Here is an 11336-nt window from a genome sequence, read left to right as displayed (position 1 = left end):
TTTTCAAGTTTTCTCAACTTTTTAGTTGACTGTTTAGACAGACTATTGTCTGTACTAAAGCTCCACCTTTTGGTTTTACCCTGGAATTGCCTCTTTGGAGCTAAAAATGGGGGAGGCCTGATTATCATTTTTGATCATCTGAAAAGGGCCCTGACAGTCGACTGAAATCAGCAAAAACAAACCTCTCCTTATCCTGTGATACGAAGTGGGGGCTTGAACTGCTTGCTCATATACTGTATCAGCCTTTACATCGGGACTGAACCTTTAAATAAACACAGTGACCTGGCCAGATGAGCAAACCGATCCACAGATAGGTATTATTAGTGAACTTTAAATGTGCACATACTAATTATATACGTCTAGGCTACTAACTACTGTATACTGAACAACTAAACTATTAGTGTACTACATACAGGCTATTAATACACTTTCAATTCAATTTTATTTATATAGCGCCAAATCACAACAAAGTTATCTAAAGGCACTTTACAATGTAAGGTTAAAGACCTTACACAACTAAAACCAACAAAAGCCACATGCAGCAATAATGGTTAACACGTATCAACTGTAATTGCAATATGCATTATTAGGACACAAATTAGTACACAAGTAAACATTTACTCTCAGGAAAGTAATTGTTTAAGTTTTTGTGCACTTGATCACGTACATCACAAATTGAGAAATGCTAGGGGCCATAATGGGCTACATGAATTTTTGGATTTAAATCTAATATAGGCACTCTGTTGTATTCCATAATATTTTCATGGAACAAAGTATGTCCCAACACAAGTACCCAGAAAATATATGTTGTGGAGGGAGTTGCCAGAAATTGCCAAGAGCACTTTATCAAGAGTTTTGTTTTAACAAGCAAAACACACACAAATGTGACAGTAAATGAATGTGCAGTGTTGCAGTGTCATAGACAAACCCAACTATCAAGGTGTATTGGAATATAGATTAATTTTAGTTCATTTCTAGCACAAGAAAAGCAGCTTTCACTGTATTTACAGTATTACATTACAACACACACATAGCCAAAACCTTTGGCTATGATCTACAAAACCAGCACATTATTGATAATCAGCCCTTATTACTACAGGAGACACATGTTGCAGTGATCCAGCTGTTGATCAGCTGCGTGGGACAGCGCACAGCTTATGTGGCACAGGAGGAATAGTGAAGCCCACAGCTGGTGTCAGATCCAGTTCCTCCTCCGTGACTCCAGGTGGAGGAGTGAAGCGGAAGCGCTGCAGGAGGCAGGTGAAGAAGAGGAACAGCTCCATCTTGGCGAGGCTCTCTCCGAGACACATCCGGCGACCTGACCGTTACATCAGGTGAAGTTTGGATGAGAACAAATTAAGGTCAATATACAGTATAAAAGCACAAAAGCGTGGTCGTACCTGCAGAGAAGGGCATGAAGGCGTCTCTCTTCACAAATCTACCGTGGTCATCCAGGAAGTGAGAAGGGTTGAAGGTGTGGGGAGTCTCCCATTCACTCTCATCATACAGTACAGACGTCAGGAGGGGAATCACTGTCGTCCCCTGCAGGCAGAACAATAAAAATAATGGATGAAGCTCCGGTTTTACACGATGCACCAACAAAACAAATAGATCTGTGCAGAATTAATGACCTTTTTGATGAAGTGGCCCTGGAAGGTGATGTCCCGGCTGGTTTTGTGAAAGAGAGACATGGGGACAATGTTGGCCAGCCTCTGGGTCTCATGGATCACGGCATCAGTGTACGGCAGGTTCTTGCGGTCTTCCACCCGGACGCAGCGGCTTCCCACCACCCTGCTCAGCTCCTCCTGGACCTGATCTGCAGACACCAAGGAACTGAATGACAGAATCTGTGGCAGCTGCAGCTCCAATGACTGACCCCCAGTCTGCTCTTCTCTTACCTTGTATATGTGGGTATTTGGCCATAAGCAGCAAAGCCCATCTCAGTGTGCTTGCTGTTGTGTCAGTGCCAGCAGCAAACAGGTTGGTCACTGTATAGATTAGATTTGACTCGTGGTAATGTGAGTCCAAGGCACAAGACTCCTGAAGAAGAAAAGAAGAAAACCAGGTAAAGAGTCTAAATCTATTTCTACTCTATGAACTCTACATCTACTATACTATGTGTTTCTTCACCTCCTCTTTCTGCTGGCGTGTCAGGAAACAGTCCACCAGCCCCCTGCATGTGTTGGGGTTCAGAGTGTCTTTTAGCTGCTTAATTAAAGTTTTCACATCTCTGACAGTGCTCTCAGAATTTGCTAGTAAGAGCTTCCGGTTTTTCACCCAACCAGTAAGTTTAGGAAACATGTTGTAAACCTGTAACACAACAGTGAAAATAGGGATTATTAATCCAGTAGATGAAATAAATGATTAAACAGTGCAATCAAAGCAAATGAGGCTCACCTGGACTGACACAGACCCTAGAACGCTGATGTTCTCGTTGGCTTGTTTTACCAAACGAGTAAATCGAGGATCACTGTATTCAAATCTGCTTCCGTACACAATTGAGGAGATAATGTTGGATGTTGCGTAATTGAGGGCACCTGCTGTGTCAAAGGCATTACCTGTAGCAAACAAAGCAAAGGTGTATGTTAATAGAAGAGGTCAAAAAGTTTGTTTCATATCAAGCTCATACCTTTGTGTGTTTCAAACATTTGGATCAGATGTTCACACTCTTCTAATATCCTGTCCTCAGCTGTTCTCTTTCCCATCCCAAAGTCTTTTAGGGTGGACAGCGCAAAACGTCTCATCTCTTTCCATGAATCTCCATTGGCCATCAAAATTCCTAAAAAAAACATTCCATTAAAATGTTTCATGCACTAATGCTACAGACACTGTTTTTTATCAACTGCAGTAGGTGGCTTCAGAAAGTCTGTTCTATAATTGAATGGAAATGCTGGAAAATGTGTATGACCCTCAAAACTGCTGCAGACTGTCGGTTGTAAACCATAAATAGAGACTGTTATTATTCTGAATTTAAAACCAGAAGCCAGTTATACGCACATTAGGACTGGGTACAAAGAGAATTCATACCATGGCCTCGAATCAAATCTACAAATATCGGAGCAATGTCTCGGTCTCCAAATTCTTCAGCATGGTTAACCAGTGCCTCTTTGACTGTCTTGTATCCAGCCAGTACCACCACTTTATTGGGTCCAAGGTAAACGGTAAATACAGATCCATATATCTTTGAAAGCTGTAAATGACAGAGGCACAAGAATGTTTAAAGCGAAGCAGCTCATGAGGCAGGAAAACATGCAGAAAACCATCTCTGCACTAAACTCACCTCCGTGAGGGTTCTGTAGGGCCTCTTAAGATCGAGCTGCAGCAGGTTTCCCAGCAGGGGCAGAGGTCTGGGTCCTGGTGGCTCTCTCCTGGTTTCCTCTGAGGAAAACCCATTGGAGACCAAATAAAGCAGCAACAGGACAGCAACAGCCCCCAGCAGAGTGGTGGGACTGCAATGGAACAAAAGAGTCAAATGGTCCAAGAGAGACATTTCTTGTGTGTTGTCGCCAGGTAGATCTGAGTAACAAGAGCAGCAGGGTTGCAAATAACATCCCCGCCCCTACGTGCCTCTGAAAGGCGTGGCAATGTACTGTTTGGATTTTGTTAAAGGGTTGGGATTACAACTGGAGACTCACTCTTCCCATCTGAAGCATTGAAGGAAACATAGTGGAGGACCAGGAGGCCAACACTGAGCCCCAAAGGTAGAATGAACAGGACCGGAAAAGCTTGTCCAACAGGATACTACAGTCACTCACCTTCTCCTGACTCCTTTGAGGAACAACAAACGACTGGACTAACAATGAGCTCCGAGGAAATTTACAAGGCTTCTCAGTAAAATCAAGACATAACAGCGGAGGTGCTACAGAAGTAGTGTTTGGTTGTGGCTTGTTTTGCATTTCTGGAGCCCTTATCTGGGTGAAATTGCAACACCTTCCTCAGCTCTTCAGGAAATGGGAACAAATCGGTCCAAAACCTCGAACAGTCTCAATTCAATTCAGAGGCAACAGTACAAGTGACTGTTTAAGTCACTTGTTGAGAGGTTGAGAGGGAGCTAAGTCTGCTTAGAATCGGAATGAGGCCTAAAAGAGAGTGAAAACTTAACAACCAAGACAAAATTACACCAGCCAAAAGGAATGCAGTAAAACTGTGTTGGGACGTTTAAACATGTCAGAACATGTTCCAAAAATACGTCAACAAATTATGTGATAAGATAAAAGGATAGATTGTATCTATTCATAGGGTTTGTGAATAGATACATATCCTTTACCTCCTTTATGTTTTCTGATCTCAATCTTAAACATATTAAAGAACATAAGAAGCAGGTTTACATAAGGTCCCCTTTAATGGCGCAACTTTAAGAAGGTCTGGCTCCAGCCACAGGTAAAGACGTTCCCAGTGAGGAGCCAGGCAATAAAACCCACACATTCAAACCCAACAAGGTCCAAGCTACAGGTTGACTGGGTGCTATTTGCCAGTCCAACAGGTTAATAGGTGAAGGCATGAGGTGAGGATCGGTGCTAAAACCAGCCAACGGTGACCTGAGGGGGAGGAGGGAACGCCAACAGGAAGTGGTGCCGTGTCATAAATAAACTTGAATGTGAAGGAGTGTTGGAATATAGTTTAATATGACTTAATTAGAGGCTAAACACGCAGCCTTGTATATTTACAATAAGTATATACAGTTGCAGTTTGACATTAGAACACACACACTTAATGTTTGGCTACAGTCTAAAACACGAACACATTGTTGATAATCAGCCCTTATTACTAATGGAGACAAATGTTGCAGTGATCCAGCTGATCAGCTGCGTGGAACAGCACACAGCTTATGTGGCACAGGAGGAATAGTGAAGCCCACAGCTGGTGTCAGATCCAGTTCCTCCTCCGTGACTCCAGGTGGAGGAGTGAAGCGGAAGCACTGCAGGAGGCAGGTGAAGAAGAGGAACAGCTCCATCTTGGCGAGGCTCTCTCCGAGACACATCCGGCGACCTGACAGTTACATCAGGTGAAGTTTGGATGAGAACAAATTAAGGTCAATATACAGTATAAAAGCACAAAAGCGTGGTCGTACCTGCAGAAAAGGGCATGAAGGCGTCTCTCTTCACAAATCTACCGTGGTCATCCAGGAAGTGAGAAGGGTTGAAGGTGTGGGGAGTCTCCCATTCACTCTCATCATACAGGACAGACGTCAGGAGGGGAATCACTGCCGTCCCCTGCAGGCAGAACAATAAAAATAATGGATGAAGCTCCAGTTTTACACAATGCACCAACAAAACAAATAGATCTGTGCAGAATAAATGACCTTTTTGATGAAGTGGCCCTGGAAGGTGATGTCCCGGCTGGTTTTGTGAAAGAGAGACATGGGGACAATGTTGGCCAGCCTCTGGGTCTCATGGATCACGGCATCAGTGTACGGCAGGTTCTTGCGGTCTTCCACCCGGACGCAGCGGCTTCCCACCACCCTGCTCAGCTCCTCCTGGACCTGATCTGCAGACACCAAGGAACTGAATGACAGAATCTGTGGCAGCTGCAGCTCCAATGACTGACCCCCAGTCTGCTCTTCTCTTACCTTGTATATGTGGGTATTTGGCCATAAGCAGCAAAGCCCATCTCAGTGTGCTTGCTGTTGTGTCAGTGCCAGCAGCAAACAGGTTGGTCACTGTATAGATTAGATTTGACTCGTGGTAATGTGAGTCCAAGGCACGAGACTCCTGAAGAAGAAAAGAAGAAAACCAGGTAAAGAGTCTAAATCTATTTCTACTCTATGAACTCTACATCTACTATACTATGTGTTTCTTCACCTCCTCTTTCTGCTGGCGTGTCAGGAAACAGTCCACCAGCCCCCTGCATGTGTTGGGGTTTAGTGTTTCTTTCAGCTGCTTAATTAAAGTTTTCACATCTCTGACAGTGCTCTCAAAATTTGCTAGTAACAGCTTCCTGTTTTTCACCCAACCAGTCAGTTTAGGAAACATGTTGTAAACCTGTAACACAACAGTGAAAATAGGGATTATTAATCCAGTAGATGAAATAAATGATTAAACAGTGCAATCAAAGCAAATGAGGCTCACCTGGACTGACACAGACCCTAGAACGCTGATGTTCTCGTTGGCTTGTTTTACCAAACGAGTAAATCGAGGATCACTGTATTCAAATCTGCTTCCGTACACAATTGAGGAGATAATGTTGGATGTTGCGTAATTGAGGGCACGTGCTGTGTCAAAGGCATTACCTGTAACAAACAAAGCAAAGGTGTATGTTAATAGAAGAGTTCAAAATGTTCATGTTTCATATGAGGCTCATACCTTTGTGTGTTTCAAACATTTGGATCAGATGTTCACACTCTTCTAAGATCTTGTCCTCAGCTGTTCTCTTTCCCATCCCAAAGTCTTTTAGGGTGGACAGAGCAAAACGTCTCATCTCTTTCCATGAATCTCCATTGGCCCTCAAAATTCCTAAAAAACATTCCATTAAAATGTTTCATGCACTAATGCTACAGACACTGTTTTTTATCAACTGCAGTAGGTGGCTTCAGAAAGTCTGTTCTATAATTGAATGGAAATGCTGGAAAATGTGTGTGATCCTCAAAACTGCTGCAGACTGTCGGTGTTAACCATAAATAGAGACTGTTATTATTCTGAATTTAAAACCAGAAGCCAGTTATACGCACATTAGGACTGGGTACAAAGAAGATTCATACCATGGCCTCGAGTCAAATCTACAAATATTGGAGCAACATCTCGGTCTCCAAATTCTTCAGCATGGTTAACCAGTGCCTCTTTGACTGTCTTGTATCCAGCCAGTACCACCACTTTATTAGGTCCAAAATAAACGGTAAATACAGATCCATATTTCGTTGAAAGCTGTTAATGAAAGTGGCACAAGAATATTTAAAACGAAGCAGCTCATGAGGCAGGAAAAAATGCAGAAAACAATCTCTGCACTAAACTCACCTCCGTGAGGGTTCTGTAGGGCCTCCTAAGATCGAGCTGCAGCAGGTTTCCCAGCAGGGGCAGAGGTGTGGGTCCTGGAGGCTCTCTCCTGGTTTCCTCTGAGGAAAACCCATTGGAGACCAAATAAAGCAGCAACAGGACAGCAACAGCCCCCAGCAGAGTGGTGGGACTGCAATGGAACAAAAGAGTCAAATGGTCCAAGAGAGACATTTCTTGTGTGTTGTCACCAGGTAGATCTGAGTAACAAGAGCAGCAGGGCTGCAAATAATGTCCCCTCCCATAAGTCCCCCTCCTCCCGTCTTGAGCATTGAAGCTGCAGACCCCCAAAGGTAGAATAATGAGGAGTGGAAACGCTTGTCCAACAGGATCCTACAGTCACTCAACTTCTCCTGACTCCTTTTAGGGATGCAAATGAGCCTAAACAAACAATTTGACTAACAATGAGGGGACTTACATGGTTTCTCGGTAAAATGAAGACATAACAGTGAAGCTGCTACAGAAGTAGCATTTGGTAGTGGCTTGCTTTGCATTTCTGGAGCCCTCATCTGGCTGAAGCAATGAACTGAGACCATGCCTTAAAAGACATGCTAGTCAGATGAAATCACCTTTCTCAGCTCTTCGGGAAATGGGAGCAAATCATATCAAAAGCCTCCGAACAGGTTAAATCCAATTAAGAAGCAAGTCACCTTATGAGAGGTGAAGCTAAGTCTGCTTAGATTCGGAATGAGGCCTAAAGGACACTGAAACTTGACAACCAAATAGATGGATGGATGGATGGATGGATGGATGGATGGATGGATGGATGGATGGATGGATGGATGGATGGATGGATGGATGCGGGGGTCTTTGGCTGGGGGACTGATTGATTGATTGATTGATTGATTGATTGATTGATTGATTGATTGATTGATTGATTGATTGATTGGTTGGTTGGTTGGTTGGTTGATTGATTGATTGATTGATTGATTGATTGATTGATTGATTGATTGATTGATTGATTGATTGATTGATTGATTGATTGATTGATTGATTGATTGATTGATTGATTGATTGAGTGATTAAAGACGTTCCCAGTGAGGAGCCAGGCAATAAAGCCCACATATTCAAACCTAACAGGGTCCAAGGTACGAGACAGACTGGCTGCTAATTGCCAGTCCAACAGGTTAATAAGTGAAGGCATGGTGTGAGGATTGGTGCTAAAACCAACGGTAACCTGACGGGGAGAAAGAAACGCCAACTGGAAGTGGTGCAGTGTCATAAACAAACTCGAATGTGAAGGAGTGTTGGAATATAGTTTAATATGACTTGATTAGAGGCTAAACACGCAGCCTTGTATGTTTACAATAGGTATAAACAGCTGCAGTTTGACATCAAAACACACACACTTAATATTTGGCTTCTAAAATATCCATAGATTGTTGATAATCGACCCTTGTTATCATTGGAGACAAATGTTGCAGTGATCCAGCTGTTGATCAGTTGCGTGGAACAGCACACAGCTTATGTGGCACAGGAGGAATAGTGAAGCCCACAGCTGGTGTCAGATCCAGTTCCTCCTCCGTGACTCCAGGTGGAGGAGTGAAGCGGAAGCGCTGCAGGAGGCAGGTGAAGAAGAGGAACAGCTCCATCTTGGCGAGGCTCTCTCCGAGACACATCCGGCGACCTGACAGTTACATCAGGTGAAGTTTGGATTAGAGCAAATAAAGGTCAATATATAAAAGCACAAAAGCGTGGTCATACCTGCAGAAAAGGGCATGAAGGCGTCTCTCTTCACAAATCTACCGTGGTCATCCAGGAAGTGAGAAGGGTTGAAGGTGTGGGGAGTCTCCCATTCACTCTCATCATACAGGACAGACGTCAGGAGGGGAATCACTACCGTCCCCTGCAGGCAGAACAATAAAACTAATGGAAGAAGCTCCAGTTTTACACGATCCACCAACAAAACAAATAGATCTGTGCAGAGTAAGTGACCTTTTTGATGAAGTGGCCCTGGAAGTTGATGTCCCGGCTGGTTTTGTGAAAGACAGACATGGGGACAATGTTGGCCAGCCTCTGGGTCTCATGGATCACGGCATCAGTGTACGGCAGGTTCTTGCGGTCTTCCACCCGGACGCAGCGGCTTCCCACCACCCTGCTCAGCTCCTCCTGGACCTGATCTGCAGACACCAAGGAACTGAATGAAAGAATCTTTGGCAGCTGCAGCTCCAATGACTGACCCCCAGTCTGCTCTTCTCTTACCTTGTATATGTGGGTATTTGGCCATAAGCAGCAAAGCCCATCTCAGTGTGCTTGCTGTGGTGTCAGTGCCAGCAAAGAACAGGTTGGTCACTGTATAGACTAGATTTGAGTCGTGGTAATGTGAGTCTAAGACACAAGAGTCCTGAGGAAAAGAAAACCAGGGACTAAATCCATTTCTTTACACAGTATAATCTACATCTAGAACGTGTTTCCTCACCTCTTCTTTCTGCTGGCGTGTCAGGAAGCAGTCCACCAGCCCCCTGCATGTGTTGGGGTTCAGTGTGTCTTTTAGCTGCTGAATTAAAGTTTTGACACCTCTTACAATGCTCTCAAATTTGTTTAGTATCTGCTGTCTGTTTTTCACCCAACCAGCCAGTTTGGGAAACATGTTGTAAATCTGTGACACAGAAGTGAAAACAGGGATTATTAAAAGATCCATTAGACAAAATAAATAATTAAACACCACAAGCAAAACAAATGAGGCTCACCTGGACTGACACAGACCCTAGAATGCTCATGATCTTGTTGGCTCGTCTTACCAAACGAGTAAATCGGGGGTCATCGTATTCAAATCTGCTTCCGTACACAATTGAGAACATAATGTTGGAAGTTGCGTAACTGAGGGCATGTGCTGTGTCAAAAGCATTACCTGTAAGAAAACAAAGCACAGGTGTATGTAAATAGAAGAAGTCAAAAGGTCAAAAGTTTCATGTTTCATACGTATCAAGCTCATACCTTTGTGTGTTTCAAACATTTGGATCAGATGTTGACACTCTTCTAAGATCTTGTCCTCAACTGTTCTCTTTCCCATCCCAAAGTCTTTTAGGGTGGACAGCGCAAAACGTCTCATCTCTTTCCATGAGTCGCCATTGGCAAATATAATTCCTAAGAGAAATTACATTGAAATGTTTATTGAATTAATGCTGCAGACGCTGGTTTTGCATCAACTACAGCAAGTGTCTGCAGAAAGTCTGTTCCATGACTGTCAGTGGTTGAATGGATATCCAGGAAAAACGGGAATCATGACCAGGTACAGTTTGTGAAGTTTGTTATCCTTTTTTACTCAATGTCAGCTGTTAGACATAAATAGAGACTTGTATTATTCTAAATCTAAAACCAGAAGCCAGTTAGATGCACATTAGGACTGGGTACAAAGAGGATTCATACCATGGTCTAGATTCATGTCCACGAATATTGGAGCAATGTCTCGGTCTCCAAATTCTTCAGCATGGTTAACCAGTGCCTCTTTGACCGTCTTGTATCCAGCCAGTACCACCACTTTATTGGGTCCAAGGTAAACGGTAAATACAGATCCATATTTCTTTGAAAACTGTAATTGACGGAGGCACAAGAATGTTTAAAACGAAGCAGCTCATGAGGCAGGAAAACATGCAGAAAACAATCTCTGCACTAAACTCACCTCCGTGAGGGTTCTGTAGGGCCTCCTAAGATCGAGCTGCAGCAGGTTTCCCAGCAGGGGCAGAGGTGTGGGTCCTGGAGGCTCTCTCCTCCTGTCTGTGGAGTTGAACCTGTAGTAAAGAAGGTGGAGGACCAAGAGGCCAACAGCAGCCCCCAAAAGGTAGAATGGGAAGGACTGGAAAAGCTTATCCAACATGATCCTACACTCAGTCACCTTCTCCCGACTCCTTTTAGGAAAACAAATGAACGTTCAATAACTATTACAACAATTTGAAGTCACCTGTTGAGATTGTCAGGAATGCAGTAAAACTGTTTGGACGTGTAAACATGTCAAATCATGTACCAAAACAATGTCAACAAAGACAAATGAATGGATCATTTGTATCTATTCATAAGGTTTAAATTCAGATCTCTTAGCTATTTTATGATTTCTGATCTCAAACTTTAAACATATTATTAACATGAGAAGCAGACTTACCAAGAGTCCACCTTCACAAGGTTTAGGTCCAAGAAGAGGTAAATACGTTCCCAGTTGGGAGCCAATCAACAAACCCACGCATTCAAACGCAACAGGGTCCAAGCTACACGACAGACTGGCTGTTGTTTGCCAGTCCAACAGGTTAATAGGTGAAGGCATGATGTGAGGATCAGCGATAAAAACAGTCAACAGTGACATGAGGGGGAGGCGGGAACGCCACCAGCAAGTTGTGCAGTGTCAGAGATAAAGCC

At 43.5% G+C, this 11336-nt stretch overlaps 3 protein-coding genes across 3 annotated transcripts; all 3 read right to left on the bottom strand.

Annotated features, from left to right (window-relative positions):
• Positions 1-423: 423 nt before the first annotated feature.
• LOC114860403 (cytochrome P450 2K1-like) lies at positions 424-3570 on the bottom strand. The gene is made up of 9 exons (XM_029158974.3): positions 3281-3570; positions 3028-3190; positions 2630-2779; positions 2398-2558; positions 2131-2310; positions 1899-2040; positions 1632-1816; positions 1401-1542; positions 424-1318 (listed from the first exon to the last, which is right to left on the bottom strand). The coding sequence occupies exons 1-9, from the start codon at positions 3488-3490 to the stop codon at positions 1131-1133; spliced, it is 1521 nt and encodes a 506-aa protein (XP_029014807.1). The 5' UTR covers positions 3491-3570; the 3' UTR covers positions 424-1130.
• A 1051-nt stretch (positions 3571-4621) lies between these two features.
• LOC114860401 (cytochrome P450 2K1-like) lies at positions 4622-7190 on the bottom strand. Its single transcript, XM_029158971.2, has 9 exons — positions 6951-7190; positions 6698-6860; positions 6303-6452; positions 6069-6229; positions 5802-5981; positions 5570-5711; positions 5303-5487; positions 5072-5213; positions 4622-4989 (listed from the first exon to the last, which is right to left on the bottom strand). The coding sequence occupies exons 1-9, from the start codon at positions 7158-7160 to the stop codon at positions 4802-4804; spliced, it is 1521 nt and encodes a 506-aa protein (XP_029014804.2). The 5' UTR covers positions 7161-7190; the 3' UTR covers positions 4622-4801.
• A 1033-nt stretch (positions 7191-8223) lies between these two features.
• Positions 8224-10803, bottom strand: LOC114860406 (cytochrome P450 2K1-like). Its single transcript, XM_029158976.3, has 9 exons — positions 10609-10803; positions 10356-10518; positions 9924-10073; positions 9677-9837; positions 9406-9585; positions 9189-9330; positions 8922-9106; positions 8691-8832; positions 8224-8613 (listed from the first exon to the last, which is right to left on the bottom strand). Exons 1-9 carry the CDS (start codon positions 10801-10803, stop codon positions 8426-8428), a joined length of 1506 nt encoding a protein of 501 aa, XP_029014809.1. The 3' UTR covers positions 8224-8425.
• Between the last annotated feature and the right edge of the window lie 533 nt (positions 10804-11336).

This window comes from Betta splendens, chromosome 8 (assembly GCF_900634795.4).
Source record: "Betta splendens chromosome 8, fBetSpl5.4, whole genome shotgun sequence".
Lineage (NCBI taxonomy): Eukaryota > Metazoa > Chordata > Actinopteri > Anabantiformes > Osphronemidae > Betta > Betta splendens.
Note: the sequence above shows the minus strand (reverse complement) of the source record. Positions and strands in the feature narration are given on the sequence as shown.